This window comes from Lonchura striata, chromosome 3, assembly GCF_046129695.1.
Source record: "Lonchura striata isolate bLonStr1 chromosome 3, bLonStr1.mat, whole genome shotgun sequence".
NCBI lineage: Eukaryota > Metazoa > Chordata > Aves > Passeriformes > Estrildidae > Lonchura > Lonchura striata.
In genome coordinates this window covers 99044868-99064081 of record NC_134605.1, presented here as the reverse complement: position 1 = coordinate 99064081, position 19214 = coordinate 99044868, and the positions used below count along the sequence as shown (strand labels likewise).

General features: G+C 47.6%; 1 protein-coding gene across 2 annotated transcripts; it reads right to left on the bottom strand.

Annotated features, from left to right (window-relative positions):
• Positions 1–4307: 4307 nt before the first annotated feature.
• Positions 4308–18742, bottom strand: KLF11 (KLF transcription factor 11). 2 transcript variants are annotated; one of them, XM_021525419.1, is made up of 4 exons: positions 18606–18742; positions 16154–16408; positions 9103–10081; positions 4308–7204 (listed from the first exon to the last, which is right to left on the bottom strand). In XM_021525419.1, the coding sequence occupies exons 1-4, from the start codon at positions 18645–18647 to the stop codon at positions 6900–6902; spliced, it is 1581 nt and encodes a 526-aa protein (XP_021381094.1). In that variant the 5' UTR covers positions 18648–18742; the 3' UTR covers positions 4308–6899. The 2 variants fall into 2 exon arrangements, with proteins under 2 accessions (XP_021381094.1, XP_077638552.1); XM_077782426.1 differs by lacking the exon at positions 18606–18742 and adding an exon at positions 17623–17741.
• Positions 18743–19214: the final 472 nt, after the last annotated feature.

The window sequence follows — 19214 nt, the reverse complement described above, 5'->3', positions numbered from 1 at the left end:
TGGTGGCCCAGAAATAGCTGGAGAAGAGAGCAGGTGTCCCTGCATTGTTGGAGAAGTTGGGTGGGCTCTCTGGAGGAATGGCTCTCTAACGCTCCAGGAAAAATCCAATTTTGAACAATAGCACTTATTTCTCAGGAACACTCATTTTTAGACCTATTAATGTCACTGATCTGTGGCAGGAATACAGTTTCTCTGCAGTTTATCAAGAGCCCACTCACCAGAGCAGCTCCCAAAGACCTACTGGAAGGAGCAGAGGAGAGCAGAAAAAATAGTGACCCTAGCACCACAGGGGACCACAGTACTCTATATGCTTTTGTAATCACTATAGTGGTTTAGATTTTCTTTGAACTTGGATTTCATCCTTTCAACTAAGACCTTCCTTCTGTCAAGGTCCCCAGAGTCTCTGGCACATGTGGGGAGGTATTTCACTGCGCTTGGTGACAGCTCCTCCTCTGTGAGCACAGGGCCAGTGGATTGCTGCGTTTTTGGATGGCCTCCAGTGACACAGCAAGCAGGCAAGCCACACTGCTGTCAGACCACGCAGTGGCAGGAGCAGGCAGGGACCAGAGCTCTGCCTCCCCCAGGTCACCCTGCATGTGCCCTGCCTGCCCTTACAGAGCTGCTCTCTCTCAGGCTGCATTTGGTGACTGGCCCAGTAACAGCTCTACAACCAATTTCAAACTCTCCTGAAGGAAAGCCTGAGTATTCACAATTACAGGAATTGACTAATTAAAAAGAACACCTAAGCAGAACATACTGTTAGGCTCCAGAAAAAAATCCCTCTACTGAACACAGCAAAGCACTGAGCTGTTTTATAAAATGAGCTTCTAAAATAACCAAGAGACAAGCACATTTCTGTACCTGGAACAAAGGTGCACTGGGTTTCACAGATAACCTTTCCAGCATCACCAAGAGAAAAGGAGGAGCTGCAGAAACACAGGAAGGTGCAGAAAGGAGTGATGCAGCTGGGACATCACTGCACCAGGGAAAAGGTGCAAGGAAGAAGTTTGGGGATGCAAGGAGGGACCTCATACTGTGGTATGGTCTTGTTGCAGGCTTTCTCTGTGCCATAAAATGATGTGTGCTCAGCACTGAGCTCAGACCACAGAGCCAGCCAGCACTGACAGCTCACAGCCATCTGTCTCATTCTCAAACCATGCAGAACGGGATGGTGGTACCCAACCAGTTCCCAGTCTGCCCAAGAATTGATGGGGACTGTGCTCCTCCCTCTGTGTCAAACCTGCACCCAGCTTCACACCACAAAGGGACAGGGGCAGTGGGGCTGGGAAACCACAACTACAGTTTAATTACCTGGTGTCAGTGTAACTCTGCTTTTGGTCCATCCCTTGCTCACAGAAAACAGGACACTAGATCATTTGTAAGTAAGTAATAGTATGAAAGCAGTAGCTGTGCCCATGACAGATTTCGAGAGAAACTTATTGAATTAATGCTTTTTTTTTTTTTTTTAAAGGACAATTGCACTATAGAGATCAGTTTGCCACATCTCAGGGCGTGAATGCTGATATCCAACCAGCTGAATTATTGGGAAGTTAATTTTCTTTTCATGGTATTTCTCTAAAACCACCATCAAATCACAACTGCTTGAAGGACAGAAAAATATTCAGCTTGCTGCTAAAAAAATATTTGACTTCCTGCACCTAAAACAGTTTGCTGGAATTAAGCAGGGTTTTGGAGAGTCTCTTATTCATCATTTTGGAAACTACCCCCCTGCTCAATACCCGCAGCATAAAACAGGATAGCTAACAATGGCTTTTGAGCTGACACTATTAATCTCCATTAATAAACCAGCAAAAGGCTATTATTTTTAACCAAATCACTACATTATTCATCTGACAAAGACAAATGCTACATGCTGCATTTTGCACTAGTCCAAAAGGAGCAAGAGAGCCTTGCTGAAACAGAGCTTCTGCCCCAGCAAGGGGGGCACAGGGGCCCACAGGCCTGGAGCTGTGCCACAGGAACCTCATGGAGCTGCCCACCACATTTACCAACTGCCTGGCACAGACCATACCCACAGCAGGCTTCCCCCTCACCTCTGGGCACAGGACATGGCAATTATTTGCACAGGGTGAAGTGGATTTATCTGGGCAGTAATAACCAACAGAAGAGAAGTCACTCTGAACTCAAGAGATGCCATAAGAGAAACAATTAAACCTAAGGTATTCTTCCTATCTGGCACAAACTCTCCCAGCAAAGGGTATGCTCCAGCTTCCTCAAGTTTTCTGCATGTTTTAAGATATGCCCATTGCCTTCTGCACACATCAGCACATAAAGTCATCAATTTCCTTTTACACCTGAGGACTGAAGCAGAAAAGGAAGAAGGCTGCATTTGACAGCCTTTGACAGAGGATCTCAGGACAGCCTGGACTGTGAGATGTGGCTGAGGCTTTGCAGCTTCTCCTGGACTGTCTCACCATTTCTTCAGCCTGGAGGTTGCTGGGTCTTGAGTCATGATTTACTCTTGCTGCAGACATGGAAGCAATTTGCCTTCTCACAGCCAGAGCCTGCCTGCCTCAAGCTGCCTTGCCAGACGTGAATGAAGGTAAACAGGCAGGTGGGCTCACAGGTTAAACTTCAAAACCAGTCAGAAGATTTATCCTTGCCAATGATCTCAATCCAGAGGCAACTCTGGGGCAGGACTCGGGTCGAGATGAAAGATGAAGGATGTTCAGTACAGCTTTCACAGCTGGAAAGGGAAAATGAGCCAGAGCCGTGGCCTCAGCTGGAGGAGCACACCAAGCACCCTGCAACACGGGCCACCTCTGCCACCTCTGCAGCATCAGAATGGATTCACTCTTCCAGTGCCCAGACTTTAAGAGGATCAGTGCTCACTGGTTTGCAAGACAGCTCAAGCTGCTGCTCAGCCCAGGGTTTGGCTGTACAACCACACAGGATGGGGTGTCTAACAAGCAATGCCACTCAGACTGCAAGATGAAGCATTAAGCCAATAGACATGTTTGAGCACAAATCCATTGTCCTTCAGAAAATGATTCCTTTTCATGGATTTAGAATGGCTTTAAGACAGAAAGACTTGCCCTTAACAATGCTTGTGTCAGCAAAGGGGTAGTTGAGAAGGCTTCTTTTGTATGCAGGCTGTTTTCTATCACTAGATGAAGCTGTTCCAGACTCCATCCCCATGAGGATGTGGACTGAGTGCACCTCCTGGCTGCATGGAACAGCTCAGACCATATCTTGGGTCTAAAGAAAAGCAGAAAGGTATGCACAGACTGAAATCCATTGTCATGTTTCACATAAACAAAGCCAGGAAAACAAAATAAAAATCAGCAAAAAAAACCCACTGAAACAAGTATTCTTAGAGATGTAACTCGATGCTCAGAAAAATCTTCCTTGAAAAGTAGTAGAGATAGGTAAGACATCTTCCCCTGGGAGACAAAAGCATTGTGGCAAACTGCAGAGCTCAGGGGCTGAAGTTTGTGCTGTTCTGCCAGAGCATTAAACCTGTACCTAAGCTTTCCTTTCCAGTTGTTCTCTTGAGGGGGAAGCAGAACCATCCGTGAGATCTCTTTTCACCTTCCTCACACTTGCAAGAACAATGTGCTCTTCTGTGGACAAAGCCTTGAGTCATCACTCCCAGGTCACTCCCTAAGGGCTCTGCCTGTACTGACTGAGCCACCTTGCAGTGAAAGGCTGACAAAAAGCTGCAATCATTACACCTTCTCCCTTTCTGCTGGAAATAAATATTTCTGCAGTTCAGGAACTGGTCAGATGGAAGCAGCATAAAAATGTAGGTAGTTGCTGCTGCTGTCACCACCACTGGACACCTCCTTCCCAGCTGAGACTGGGAGGTAATACCCAGCCTGCCAGAGGCACGTGCCCACCTGAGCAGAAGAACTGGGGCTAGCACAGCCACCTTTAGAGTTAAATTCTCATCTCTGCCTTATTCCAGCATTCACTCCAAGCACAGCTTGTGACACTAATGGAGCAGCACCCAGCACATCCCTTCTGCTGACAGCTGCTGGAGGCTGGGCTGGAAGTGGTGTGGAGCTGGGAACTCTTGTTTCCAGAGAGCAGAGAGAAGCCTCAAGGCCTGGTGGGGGTGTGCACCTCTTACCAAAAACAGGAGTGGTGTAAAATCATCAACGACTGAGCACTGGTCAATTTACAACAGGATCCAAAAAATCCTGCATTTACAGGTAAGTGAATTAGCAAGCTCCAAGTCTTCCACTGGCCTAGACACACAACCTAATTCTGAAGGATTTACATAGTTCCGGAATGGACGCCTGTGAAACCTGAAAACCCATGATTTTTTTATGACTTAAAACCAGTCACATTACATACATTTTATTTAATAAAAGTTAAAAACACGTACAAAAATGCAGTTCCATTTCCGTAAAATATAGGCTCAAAATAAAAAGACTGAACAGTAGAGTTCAGGCAGTAAAGTGCAAGGACAGCAGCTATGCCAGTCATGCTTAATCCATAAATAACCCTTACACAGCAGGAAGGAACACAGAGAGCAGACACAGCCACACTGCAGCACAGCTATTCACACACGTCCACAAGAGAATGACCCACACATCCCAGAGGGCTGCAGGAACTGCAGGCCAGGTACACCCAAACAAGGAGGGAGCAGTTGCTTTTCCACATCGTGACACACATACATGACACACTTTTAAAAAGTCTATTCTCCAAGTCCACTGTTTTCCTCCCCCCACAATGCAAAAACCATGACAATTTATATAATTATGACAAGAGTTTCCAAATTGTTTTCTCAGGTGAGCACCATAAATAGTTAGTCTGTAAAAAAATGAAGTGCGAAACTGGCTACTAAACTGAGACGGGACATGCTTCTCCTGGTTAAAAGCATGCAAAAACAGCATCCAAAAGTCAGACTTCTTGTTCTAAGGGATTTCTGAGGAGAAAAAAAGTAAGAGCAGCAACATCTCTTTGTTCACCACAGAAACTTGGAAAACTAGGTAGCAACAGAGAACAGCAACACCACAAGGATCCACTTCACCAGGCAAAGAGGTTCCAACCGAGCCCTTTGGAGATTCCAAAGCAAGGCCCACACACACCTCACTGGCACGTACACCAGGGTCAGTGGGATTACAGCACGTGTCAGTGCACAGGGTGTGGGCCTTTACAAGGTCAGGCACAAAAGCTTCAGTACACCTAGCACAATACTCCGATTTAGTGCAGCTTGGAAACTTACTACTGTTAATTATAGACTTTAGTGTAAAAAATAATTACATCATCTGCTTTAACTGAAACAGGTCTCTGCCAATTTCAGAGGAGTGTCAGCTGAGGTTGGCAAGTCAGCACTTCCATAGATGAGATCTGTGCTTTGCCCACAAGACCAGAATTTCAGAACAAAGCAGTAAAGAGAGAGTGCATTCCAAGTTATCCACAGTTGATGCATATAGGAAGAACAATCCTCCTCAGCGCTCAACTAAGCTTCAGTGCAGAGTGGCTGAAGGGAGAAGAGTCCAGAAGGAATAAGCACTCCAGAAATATTTCATTCAGGGGGGAGCTGTCTCCCAGCAAAACACCTGGTGCTTTGCTGTCCTGTCAGCTCTGCTACAGTACATACACACCTTCTGCACCTCGGGAATGGAGCACTCCGATTGTGCTACGGGCATTTTGTTACTCACACCATGCTACTACAACACAGCACTCCTGCAGCCATTGGTTCCATTTCTTAACTATCATTACACTTTGTGTAAAAGAAAATCCATTCAACAGGGAGAGTGTATTGTTTAATAGAAAAGGGTGATTTTATACAAAGTACTGTGGAGAAGTATAAGGCCACATGAAGAGCATCATCAAGTTGACAGGGTGGCTATCTCTTAACTCAAGACACAATTAATACTTCCTCTGGTGCATTGATACAGGTAAAAGAAAGGCTTGAACAATTTCCTATAAGGTGCACAAGTATCCACAATACAAAAAAAACTTTATTTTTTTTATTTCTCCTCTACTCAAAAAATATATAGAGAGAGCCACTAATTTTTAATGGGCTATCTTGCCATTTTCACATTTTTCAGTTTATTTTGATATGTTGGTTTAGTAGGACCAAAAATAAAGCATAATTTTTAGTGTCAAAATTTCTAAACAGGGTTTGTGCTTCTATCTCCATCAGAGCAGTCTGGCTCCTCCAAACTTTGCTCCAGTGGAATGTGGACTCAAGAATGCTTCTACCAACAGTTACATCAGCTTCTACTTGCAAAGGGTATGAACTCATAAAATGCTGAGGATCTCAGCACTTGTATTCTCAAATAAGATCATTCTGGTTTGGTTTGTTTTAAAAATTACTGACTCACTTTGATCTCCAATGTAACTGCATAAGGAGAGCATAAGAGCACTAGCCCATTGCAGGATCAGGATCTCCAAGTGTGAAAACACCAACCAGTATGAGTTATCAAATGGTAAGTGTTTATAAAACACTCTGAATACAATAGTTTAGGTTCACTGAAAAGGAGTTTCCAAAACTCTGGGTCTCATCCAGCACAGCCCTACTAATGCAAGTAATTTGCCTGCATAACAAGACCAAAATAAACAAATACAAAATATATTTGGTATAGAAAATAGTACTATAAAAATTAAAAACCACCCTGTTTCACTGTCCATCAAAATATTAACAGCAAGCATTACAACTACAATTTTTTTAACCTATTGCCAAAATAATTTCCAAGGAGTTCTACTTTCCTGAAGTGCTGGTGATTGCAATTGCCCAAGTACTGAAAAAAACCAACAGGGAAGGGACGAGGAAATATGTTAGATTCCTCACATAGCACTATCAACAGAGGACCTAAACTGCAGGAAACTAAAGTACACACAAACACGGGGAAAACAAAAGCCATTGCCATCGGAGCTCTTCCCGATCTTTCGCAGAAGTTTGCAGAAGGTGCTTCTTCGCTCTAGCCCTGGCAGGCAGGTGATGGCACGGGGATGAGCATGCTCAGGGCGCTGCTGCCCCTGGGTTTCTCTGCTGTGGCAATTCTGCCGAGTTTGCCAACCTCTGTCTGCCAGCTGGGCGTCTTCTTGGCGGCCGTGTGGCGGCGGGCGTGCTTCGTCAGGTGGTCGCTGCGCATGAAGCGGCGCTCGCACACCGGGCAGGAGAACTTCTTCTCGCCCGTGTGCGTCCTGCGGTGCCGCGACAGCTCATCCGAGCGGGCAAACTTCTTGTCACAGCCGTCCCAGTTGCAGCTGAAAGGTTTTTCACCTGCAGGACACAAAGGAAGCGTTCGTTACTTTTGAGAAGCTGCGTTGCGGTCTCATCAAAGGACTAACTTAAAACCTGCTTTGCAAAAACCAGGGAGTTCCGCAGAACTGCTCATCTGTGCAGTCAATGTAAGATTAAGCTTTAGAGAAAAATAATAGCTATCATTTCTACTTATTTCCTTATCTCTCTTTAAGTGTTCTTTAATCAAGTCTGGTTTTCCAGTTGTCCAAAATCCCAGTTTATAAAGCTGCCTTATCTGCTGACTGAGAAGCAAGCCCCATCCCCATGTATCCATATCTCTCTGGCTGCAGCATGTCATCCACAAATACTGTGGGCAAACAGGAAGCCTGGAATGGAGCCTCTGGGTCCTGCTCCATGGTCCAGTTCCACACACAAACACACACCAGCGAGCACTCCTGAGGCAAAGCCTGTCTGTCAGCCCCCCCAAACCAGGAATGGCAGCAGTCAGCACAGCTGCCCACATCAGCTGCTGCTCATCCTGGGCCACTGCTGAACATCCCACCTGTCCTGAACAACCACAAACTGCAACTGCTGCCTGCAACTCCCACAGGACTCCAGACAAACATCTACCATGTGGCCCACAATTATGGGGACGCTTCAGAGCAGAAAAGAAGGGACCCGCAGAAAGGAAGCTCAACAGGAGTGTTCTCACTTCAGGTATTGAGAGTAAAGTCTGTGTCTTCTGGATGCTCTAGGATCTAGCTAGTCAGCATGCAGAGAAAAGGCAGAAAAAGAAAGCTGAACTACTCTTCCTCCTGATCCTGTAATGGGAATTTGTTAGTGAGGAGTAAGCATGTTTCACCTGGCATTGATGTTTTAATCACGATACAGGGACACACACAGGCTCCCATGTGCACAAGGCAAGGCACCTGCTGATAGTCTGTTTATCCTGGAGCACCAGGTTTAATTCAGCAGCCTCTCAAGCCAGAAGCAGAAGCATCATTTTACCTCTGAATGATGGTTTACAAGAATTACCAGCTTCATGTAGAGGTTAAGCTCTTTTCCCAAAGGAACTGTTAAGACAAACTGCCAAACTAATGCAAATCCTGTCACGCAAGCTGACATACAATAAACCCAGTGACTGTGGGGTAACAGCGGGTAGGGGAAAAAGTTAAGGAAAACCAAAAATAGAACTATTCTATACCAGTCTCCCACTATGCCTATCCTTCAACATCAAAAATAATCCCTGAGAACTCCAAGTTAGTTTTAATTTAACAAGATCCTGGAAGAAGAAAAAGGGTAAGTAAAACACATATAGACTGTTTCCCCACTGACCAAATTTATGGAGCAAATCACTTCATATTAATTACAATTCATTTTCATTTACATCTAAAATTCCCCTTCTGCAACTGAATAAACTGTTACATTCCTGTAGGAGCTCTACTTCCTAACACAGCAACCCAAAATCTCAATGCATTCCCATTTAGCCTACACAAAACTCTGGGGTTTTTTTTGTTCCCCCTAAACGAATATAAAAAGCAGTTTCTGAGCTTCTCTCTTCTTTTACTCGTGAACAATTAAGACCAACTACCTGTACTGTATTTTGCTTACACCAGACCTCCCCGTGCTCCAAAACAAGGGACTTGCACAATTCATTTCAATCTAGTCCAGATGGCAGGAGTCCACTTAGATCTAAACAAATGCACACAGATGGCAAAGCTTCACTCCAACTAAAGCCTGTGAAATTCAACTAACACTACAGGGTCAGCTGAGGTCTCAGAACAAAGTACGTCTTGTTTTGCTTGTCCATGGAGAATGAACATCCCCAAGATGAGCAAAAGCTTCCCCATTACCTGCTTCTTCCCATTCCCACCCCCCTCCATTCAAAGACATGCATTTCGGTGCCCCAACACAAGCCAGAGCCCTCTGGTACACACCAGTGTGGGTGCGAAGGTGGGCTTTGAGGTGGGAACTTTTGAAATAGGTTTTCTTGCACCCAGGGAAGTCACAAACGTAATTCCTCCGCCTGGAGAAGTCCACCTGGGGGGCACAGGTCTGACCAGAAGCGATGAACACAGGAGCAGGGGCGAGGGGCAGGAGCTTGGTGCTGCCCACAGCCACCACGGCCGGCGGGCACTGCGGCGCCTGCGCGACAGCGGGCGGCGGGAGCACCAGCATGACAGTCCCCTGGGGCACCGACGGTCCCATGAGCACAGGCTGGGACAGCGCGGCTGTCTGCGGCAGAATAGGCTTCATGGGCGTTGAAGGCTTGACATAGGCATTAATCATGCTGCTTTGTCCATTTACAGGGATCATTTGACAGAGAACCTGGGGGCTTGAGACGGGGGCAGGTGCCGCTGGGGTAGCTCTTTTTGGCAAGTCACTCTCACAATTCTTTGGTAAGTGGGTTTGTGGCGAAACAGGCCGGACTGGTGGTTGCCCTTTATTGGTCGCAATATCCCTGGAGTCACGTGCATAAGGCTGATGTACGGGAGAGGTTTTGTTGATTAAATCATCCACAGCCCACGTGTCCTGTGGCAGTCTGGAATGTTTTCGGTCATCCGCTCCACACCAGTCTCTGGAAGTGCTGTAGCCTGAAGTTACCTTTGTTTTCTCTTGCACAGCAGGAATGTGATGGTAAGCAGAACTATCACCTGTGTGACGTATGACACTTGTTGCCATGGCCCGGCAAGGCTGAGGTGCGGAGAATTCAGAGATCACTGGCTTCTGACTGCACTGTCGCCCCACGCTGGGAACAGATGGCTTGGCTACGGGAGAGGCACTGGTTGCTGATGTGACTGAGCAGGCAGCTGTGCTTGCCATGACAGTCCTTGGTTTGGAGTAAGTCACTTGTGAGGACAGGAGCGTAGCTGCCGACATCTCAACGAAGTCAGGGCTGTGCGGAGGGGTCATGCACTGCAAAAAAAAACCCACACCAGTGGGGATCAGTGTAATTCCATAGCACAGTTTTTCCCTATTTTTACTCTGAAAAATAAAATTACACGCCCTCTCCCAGCATCTCAGAAAGTGCCTCTTAGGACAAACTGAATAAACTATACTGCTGTGGTTTAATCTCAGATGGCAACAAAGTCCCATAAAGCTCACTCATCCTCCACCCCATATGGATGGGAAGGAGAATCAGAAAAAGGTAAAATCTATGGGTTGAGATGAGAACAAATTAATAATTCAAATACAGGAAAATACAATAATAAAAATATTGATTGTAATAAAAAGGCAGATAAAAAGAGAGAGAAAAATAAAGCTCAAGAGAAACCAACGATGAAAACAACTGCTCACCACCCACCTGGCCTGATCCCAAGCAGTGACTGGCCCCTTCTGGCCAACTCCCCCCACTTTATACACTGAACACGATGCTCCATAGTATGGAATATCCCTTTGGCCAGTTTGGTCAGTAGTGTCCGAGCCATGCTCTCTCACAAGGCTTCTCCTCCTCACTGGCAGAGCAGGAGACACTGAGAAGTCCTTGGCTTAATTGTTGCTGAGCAGTGCTTACTCTAAAACATCAGTGTGTTATCAATATTAGTCTCATCTTAAATCCCAAACACAGTACTGTGCCAGCTACTAGGATGAAAATGAATTCTATCCCAGCTGAAAACAGGACAATATCCACCGCATATTCTATGCCACTTACATCATGCCCACACTTTTCAATACATCCCAATTAACTATCATTATTTTTCGTGTCTTTTGATACAGGTATGATTCCCTTAGTCTATGAGCCATCCCTGTAAAACATCTGTTGAGCTCACTTGTGCATCGCTTTGGGCTCCAATTCATGGCAGATCTTCAGGGCAGGAAAGATTGTGTGTTACGCTGGATTGCTGCCTATTGAAGTTAGTTCTCATTCCACCACTGCTGTGTTTGTCCAGTTCCATCAAAGTTTGTTCTTCGTTAATCTGGGTGACTCCTACTGTAATACCCTTGATGTGGCATGTAGCCCCCTCAGCAGTGGTGACATGAGTGTTATATGGCAATTAACATCATACAATCCAAATCACTGGCTGTCCTCACAGAACCAGATCCCCTGGAACAAAACCTTGGACTTCCCTATCCTCCCACAGTACCCACCAAGTGCACCGAGGTCCTCAAGCAAAAGCAATGCCATGGATCGGGTTGTCACTGACTGTTGCAGGAATAACCCCAATTGTTTTCCCCAGAAGCTTTTTTGTGTGCACTACAGGGACTTTATCCCCCTCTACACTGTGTAAGTTTTCCTTGAGCACAGCTGGCCCAGCTGGCAGACCTCTAGTGCTGACTGCCCAGGTGGCCTTCGCTAAATGTGTATCCCATTGTTTGAAGGTCCCACTACCCACTGCTCTCAGTAACAGTCTGTTCTATAATTCAATTTTCCTGGAGACTGGCACAGGATAGTGCATGTGATAAACCCACACAATGCCACGCTCTTCAACCCAGGTGTCCGTGAGGTTGTTTTGGAAATGAGTCCCCTTGTCTGGCTCAATTCTTTCTGGGATGCCATGTTGCTGTAAGACTTGCTTTCCAAGGCTCAGGACAGTGTTCCAGGAAGTGGCATGGGGCACGAAATAGGTTTCCAGTTATCCAGTGGTTGCTTCCACCATCATAAGCATATGGTGCTTGCCTTGGTGGGTGTGTGGGAGCCTGGTAAGAGTCCATCTGCCAGGTGTCCCCATATTTCTATTTCTGCCATTGTCCTCCACACCAAAGAGGCTTTAACAACTCATCTTGAATAACAAGTGTATGTTTCACAATTATGGATAGCCCTACAAAAGTGCCCATGGTCAAGTCCACCACTCGATCAACACACCATCTACATGTTGCATTTTTTATTTTTTCCTTGATGACCTCAGATGTCACCAAGCAATAAATAATTCACTCTTGTGAGTCCTGCCAATCCAGATCCACTTCAATCTAAAAAGTCTGATGCACCTCTTGGTTGTTTTGATGTTCCTTGGTGGCCCAACTCTTGGGTACATGAGCATCCACATGACATACCTTCACAACCAGGGTCTCCACCCAGGCAGCAGTATCTTGCCACAAGGCAGCAGCCCAGATGAGTTTACCTCTGCTCTACTTCCATCACTGCAACCACCACCACATGGCATTTGCCACCACCCGTGAATCAGCAGAGATAAAGCACTGGCTGGTTTTCTTGTTCAGCAGTGTCTAAAGCCAATGTTCACCTCTGCAAAGTAACTCAAGTCACCTTCTCCTTCAGCAGCTTCTGTAACTTTTTGTAGGACATGCCATACACCCACTTTTCAACCTCAGTGCTTTCCTACAATACAGCAGGAATCAAACATTTCTCATTTTTTGGTAACTTATTATACAAGAGTCTCTTCAGCACGTCATCTCCTCAGGTGGCATCCAAGAGTCTGCCCTCTCGCCAATCCCAGGAGTCTTGAAAGCAGTCACGATGACTGAGGTTTCTTGTTTGAGCACCCAGCGTGACCAGCAAGACCCACTTATTCCACATAGCATCACCTATGTGGTGTGCAGGAGACCCATCCTTTGCACATCCAGCCCAGCAGCAGGAATTGGGATGCTAGGGAAATTGTGCTTCAGTACCAATCACTTCCATAGCAGCTGGAACATCTTTGTAAGCTGCCAGGATCTCTTTTACAGTTGGAATACAGTGGGCTTCAGATCCTCTGTACCCCCGACTCCAAAACCCTTGAGGTTGACTCAGTTCTCACTGTGCTTTCTACCACAGGTTCCAGGTAGGACCCTTGTCCTTGGCTGTGGTGTAGAGAACATTTTTTGTATCTTGTCCTGCCTGGACTGGCCCAAGGGCTGGGCAGAGTTAATTTTCTGCATTAATTATCTCCTGTTTTATTTGTTCAAAGGCTTGTTGTTGTTCAGGGCCCCATCTGAAATCATTCTTCTTCTGGGTCACTTGACAGAGAAGGCTGACAATCAGACTGTAATTTGGAACGTGCATTCTCCAAAAACCCACAATGCCTAATAAAGTTTGTGCTTTTCTTACTAGTTGGTAGAAACGTAGCTGTTATTTTGCTAACCAAATCCATTGGGATCTGATGACATCCACCTCGCTATTTTATTCTTAAAAACTGGATCTCCTGTGGAGGTTCCTGGACCTTACTTTGTTTTATGGCAACTTTCAGAGAGATTTGGACTATTTTCTTCCCTTTCTCAAAAAACTGCTGCTGCATTGCCCACAATAGTACTATCAATATATTGCAAGCCCATGGCAAATGCTTCAAATTTCTGCCACGTGGGTTGGGCACACTGACTTCATCTGGATCTGTGGGTGACTGTGCCCTGCTCATATCACAATAAACCCCCTCTGGTACAGCTAATTCCCTTGGGTACCAGACTGTAGAGTTGTGTTTGCCCCAGACATGTCTCCCCACAGTAGCCCACCTGCCTGGGTGACATTACATCTTTCCTGAAGGATACCTTTCCTTCACACCTGACCGAGCTGCCTTCACAGGCTGAAGACTCATGTCATTTTTTCAATCGCCTCGTCAATGCTCTCTTCCCTAGAAGGTTATCCCAACTGCTTAGCTTCCTGATCTCCTAATTCTAGGCTACTAGCCCCACTGGAGCAGCCAGGTGACAGTGTGCACACCTGGACAGCAGCTGAAACCTCTTCACGTATCCCACAGATCCCTCAGGGCCAGGGATTGAGTGGTTACCTCTTGTTCTGTCTCTTCTTCCATCCAGTTTTTGTGATGGCCCTGCTTCACCCTCCTTCACTAAATGAGCTGGCTTTGGTGCTCATTTCTTCTTGTGTACAAGCACAACTGGCAATGGCACAAGCTCATCCTCTGGCTCAGCTGCATCATCCCTTGTTGGGGTCTGAGTAGTCACACTGCATGATGCCAGGGTCTGAGCAGCCACAAACAGTTGCTTAACCCTAAACAAGACCTGAACCACATTCCCAGTTCCTGGTCATTAATGGACCATGGTTTCAGCATCCCAAGGATATTCAAAATTTCCAAAATTCCCATGCCTGGAGAAGAAGGGGAAGACTGTGTGTGTCTTCTACACAGATTGGCTGTGTAGGCAAATGGTGTCACTATTAGCAGTTTCTAACAGATGGTTCCCCAAGTATTGAGGTGATGATCAAGGGGCTGAGAGTATGGAAACCAGATTAATTTCAAGGCCAGCAGTTCTGTGCTATCACATAATCCAGTGTTACCAAGTACAATAAAATGATAACCTTAGTCCAGCCCCCAAAAATACCATAACACTAGGGGGAACATACATAGGAAGTAAATTGTTACATAACACAACAACTCTGATAGCAAATAATTCAACACTGTGATCAACAACTAATAAACTAGTAAGATGAATCCTGATAACAAATTTATTTCAACATGGTTAGATCTGTCATGAAGGAGAATCAGAAAGATAAAACTCATGTGTTGACACAAGAACAAGTTAATAATTGGAATAAAGTAAAATATAATAACAACAATAGTAATTATTATTACAGGGAGATACCAAAAAGAGAGAGAGACCAATAAAACCCAAGAGAAACAAGTGGTGCACAGTACAATTGCTCATCACCCACTGACCAATACCCAGGTGCTTCCCAACATCACTGGTCATCCCAGTTTTTACGCTGGGCTGACACTCTGTGTATGGAATATCCCTCTGGCCAGTTCAGATCACCTGCCCTGGCCATGCTATTCCCAGCTTCCTGTGCACCTCCTCACTGGCAGAGCATGGGAAACAGAAAAGTCCTTGACCTGGGGTAAGCACTGCTCAACAACAACTGGAACATCAGTATGTTACTAACATTATGCTCATTCTAAATCATCAACACAGCACTGTGCCAGCAACTAGGAAGAAAATAATATCCTAGTCAAAACCAGGACACCACATTGCCTTATCTCATGACAATTCTGATTATGCTTAAAAGCATACTAATAAAAGGAGGGCAATGAGGCAGCTGTAAACCTGCACAGAACACTGCAAGTATACTCACTGCACCACAAAACAGTCTTTCATTCCTTTCTCCTCAGCAATGGGCACAGCTATAAGAGGCTATAAGCAGAATAAACAGACCAACAACAGATAGCAATACTCTACTTTTCTGTTTCAAGCTCCCAGCAAGCCCTAAATCTTCTCAATGATTACCTCATTGTTTCATGGCTACCTTTTAGATAAAGACAAATGAAAGTGCACTGTCCCTTCTTATTCATCCATTTCTCTCTATGCTGTCTTCCTGCATCACCTCTTCTTCCTCCTTTCCCACTGAAAGATATCTCCTGTGCTGCTCAAGAGACAGTGTCAGCACTGAGCAGCAGGAGACATTATGGCAGCTGCTTGTCAAGCTGATCTTATCCCAGCCTCTTTCCTCTATTATTCCCATTTTTCCTGGCAACTGCACACTAGAAGCCTACTGGTTGAAATGGGCCTTAACCATCTAAAACCCTAATGGCACCAAGCCCTTTTTTAATACCTACTTTTGTTGCAAAATAAATTGAAATAAAAGAAAAAATATTTGGATTCAACCAACATTAGTCAGCTGGAGTAGACCAATGTCTGGAGAAATAACAGGCTACATGTACAAACACATAGTACAGAAACTAATTAAATTGCCTATTTCATAATGGTAGTGTGTACTTTCTCTTAAAATGACCAGCGAAGCATAATATCATCAAGGGCCTTTTTTTATACAGTGCTTGCAGATATGTTGATGCCTAATCACCAAGGCTCACTCTGCCATTCTTACTCAAAGTGCTCCAAGAAACCTACAACAGCCATGGTGACATCCCCGTCAAATCCAATAACCTGTCTTTCACACCTAAATTTAACAAAAGCCTCTACATTTGCTAAACCAGAGAGAGCAAAAAAACAAACTCAACATGCCCACCTCCTGACTCTGTGCACACATACAGCACAGGCTATGACAAAGGGACACCTGAGCAAGCCTGTCTTTTCCAGCCAAGTTAAAGCACTGCAGGGATGTGACATCCACGCGTTGGGCATATTTATTTGTGTTCATGCTTTTCTTACCAGTGTCGATAGATAGTCCTTTGGTAATTCAGCCGCAGCCTCGGCATGCATTGTGAAATCCCCAGAATCCGAGAAGGGCGTGAGGGGCCTTATCTTTAATATGTCACCTTTCTGTGATCTTTGACCCCAGGAGCTCATACAAACAAGGGCTTCAACAGCTTCAATGTCGTTCTGCTCCAAGGTGCTGCAGGTGGACCTTTCACTGTCATGACGCTGCCGTTCACGGATGGACTCATAGATGTCCACGATGTCAACCTGCGTGTAATCAGATTACTGGCTGTTAGGACAAGTCAGAATACAAAACTGACACCACCCACACACAGTCTGCTCACAATGAAGGTCAACTGAAACAGATCCCATGCCCGTGGCAAGACTTTTACCAACTGGCTCATCTCTCACTGTCCCCTGAGCTTGTCTTCACATTCCCTTCTCTTAAAAAAAAAAAAAAAAAAGAAGACATGTGATTTTCCAGGAAAATAACAGATGTGCATGGCTCGCATTTCCACGCTTACTTTCCTGGATGACACTGGTCTGAACAAACACACCCCTTGTATGCTTGCATACAAGCATAAAAGAGGAAAATCCTGACTTTGAACCTTGTTTAGACAAGGCTGTTTCCTGAATCCAAAAGACTATTCAGCACTAATCTCATTCTGGAAATAAGATAAATTTCAGCTGCTGGTAAGATGCTTTAAGGTATGATCATTGCCTTGGAGTACTGCACATCACAAAGTATTTTTAATAGAGAAGCCAGGATAGGGAAAAGATAGAAGGAAAATGGTCTTCAAAGTGCAGTGAGAACTGTTTGCATTGTACTTCAGAAAGGCCTGATGCTACATAGGTATCTAAACCTAGCCTGATGCTAGGTATCTAAAGCACACTAAGAGTAAAACAAAGACAAATGTAATCATACTGATTTGTTTCCAATTACAAGCATCAGAGAATATCTGTGTGGGCATGTGTACGCATGCAAAACACTTGACTTCTGTGCACAAGGATATCTAAACTTCACAAAGCTCTCACAGTGTTTCGCAGTGACTCCAAAAGCTATGCTAGGTTAATGTGTTATTACTGACATGCCAGCTCAGTCTCAGCTAGGCATCCAGGCTCCTCCAGTCTTTAGACACACCAACTAATTTGAAGGCTGAGATTCAGAAGTGTGGACCAAGCCTCTTGAGCCTATTGCTGTTTCACAGAATGTTTATGTACTGCAGGAAAAAGATTTTACTCTAAAGGCAACACCACACCATTAGCATGGCCTCAAGCCCTAGAAGGAATTCTACTCATTGGTTGACAACCTGTACACTAAGTCAATGGGTTTTGTTACTGAGTTAAGTAATGTGAGATGATCCTTATTGAACAGTGTCACAAAGATATAAAGCTGTATTTACACTCTAGGGATGTGCAGGCAAACATGCTAAACATAATGGATCAAAAATATTAGTACTGCACTCACAAAAGACCTTCACCTAAAACATGAGGTACCAGGCACGGAGATGTCATGATTCGGGGGCCGGAAGGGGTAAAAGCGATTAACACCTTGGAGACAGACTTCTAAGAATTGCCACTGAAAAACAATGAGAGGAAAACACGATGTGTGCCTGCAAGCCTGGACCTCACCCGCCTGTCACACCGGGCCAGGCCAGGCGGGGCTCTGGCTCTGAGCAGTCTGCCAGTGCTCCTCTAAGCGCGCCTGCAAGCAGCCGAGCACACAGGTTTATTTTTTCCAACCCTACGTTTCAGGCGAGCAGCTTTCCCTAGAGAAACCTTAAAAAAAATGTGCCTCCCTTCCTCAAAACACACTCCGAAATTTTAAAAAAAACCACCCTGACAGAAAAAGCTCTTTCTGCAGACGAGCGCTGCAGCGCGGGCTCCCCGGCTGCTGCCAGGGAAATGGCCAACCGCGCCTGTCCTCGCATCACCCCGCCGGGAACTACGTGCGGGCGGCCGGCGGGACGGGGACGGGCGGGACGGGGACGGGCAGGGAGCGTGGCGGGCAGGGAGATGCGGCAGCGCGGGTCGCTCCGGGCAGGGAGGAGCGGGCACTGCGGGCAGTGCCGGGGGCAGCGCGGGTCCCGCCGCGGGGCAGCGCCTCCCCCGCCGCAGCGGCCCCCGCCCGCTCCCCGCGGCCGGGCGGTGCCACCGAAAGGAGGAGGAGAAGGGGGCGGCGGGCAGCTCCCACCCTGCCGCCGCCGCCCCCGCACGGTCGCTGAAGGAGGGCCGCCCCCCTTCCCTGCAGGTGAACGCTCCCTTCCGAGGGCTCTGCCCTGGCACAGCCGCCCAGGACCCGCTGCCCAACCAAGCCGCCCCCCGCCGGGTGGGCAGCGGCCCCCGCCGAGGCGGCGGCGGTCCCCGCACTCCGCCCGGCGCCGAGCACGTGCCCGGGCTGCACCGGCGCTGGCCATCCCCACCGCCCCTCTTCCCGCCCTCCCTCCGCGCGCCCGGTGCTCACCGCGGGCGCATCTCCCATGTCCGAGCAGGGCGAGCCGTGCATGGCGCGGCTCGGGCGGGCGGCGTGGGCAGCGCTGTTCCCGGGAGCGGCACGGCGGGAGCGGCAGCGGCGCGCACACAGCGGCGGGAGCGGCACCCGGCGGCGCCGCCTCCTCCCGGCCCCGCCCGCCGGGAGCGGCGCGGCCGCGCGCCGAGGGAGCGCTCCGAGCGCAGCCTGCGCCAAACCGCGCGGAAGGGACGGCGCCGGCCAATCAGCGCCCGCCGCGGCCCGCGCCCGGCCAATGAGCGGCGGCGGGCGGCGTGATCGCGGCGTGCCGGCGGGAAGGGCGGCGCGTGGGCACGGCCGGCGGGAAGGCGGGGAGGGGGCGGGGCCGGCAGGGGCGGGGCAGCGCGCGCTGGAAACTGGGGGAAAGGTCGGGGGCGGGCGGCGGCCGGGAATGCCCGCGCGCGGGGGGGCGGGGCCGCCGCTTTCCCCTCCCCCCGCGGTGCGTGCGGCGCGGCACGAGCGCTCCCGCCAACCGCCGCCGTTCCCGCCGCTCCCCGCCTCCCGCCGCTCCCCGGCTCCCGCCGCTCCCCGGCTCCCGCCGCTCCCCGGTTCCCGCCGCTCCCC

Excerpts from the sequence above, each read along its gene's own strand:
- KLF11 (XM_021525419.1), bottom strand. The coding sequence starts at position 18,647 with ATGCACGGCTCGCCCTGCTCGGACATGGGAGATGCGCCCGCG. Across the intron at positions 16,409-18,605 it reads ACATGGGAGATGCGCCCGCG|GTTGACATCGTGGACATCTA; the intron begins GTGAGCACCGGG and ends GATTACACGCAG. Across the intron at positions 10,082-16,153 it reads AGGACTATCTATCGACACTG|TGCATGACCCCTCCGCACAG; the intron begins GTAAGAAAAGCA and ends TTTTTTTTGCAG.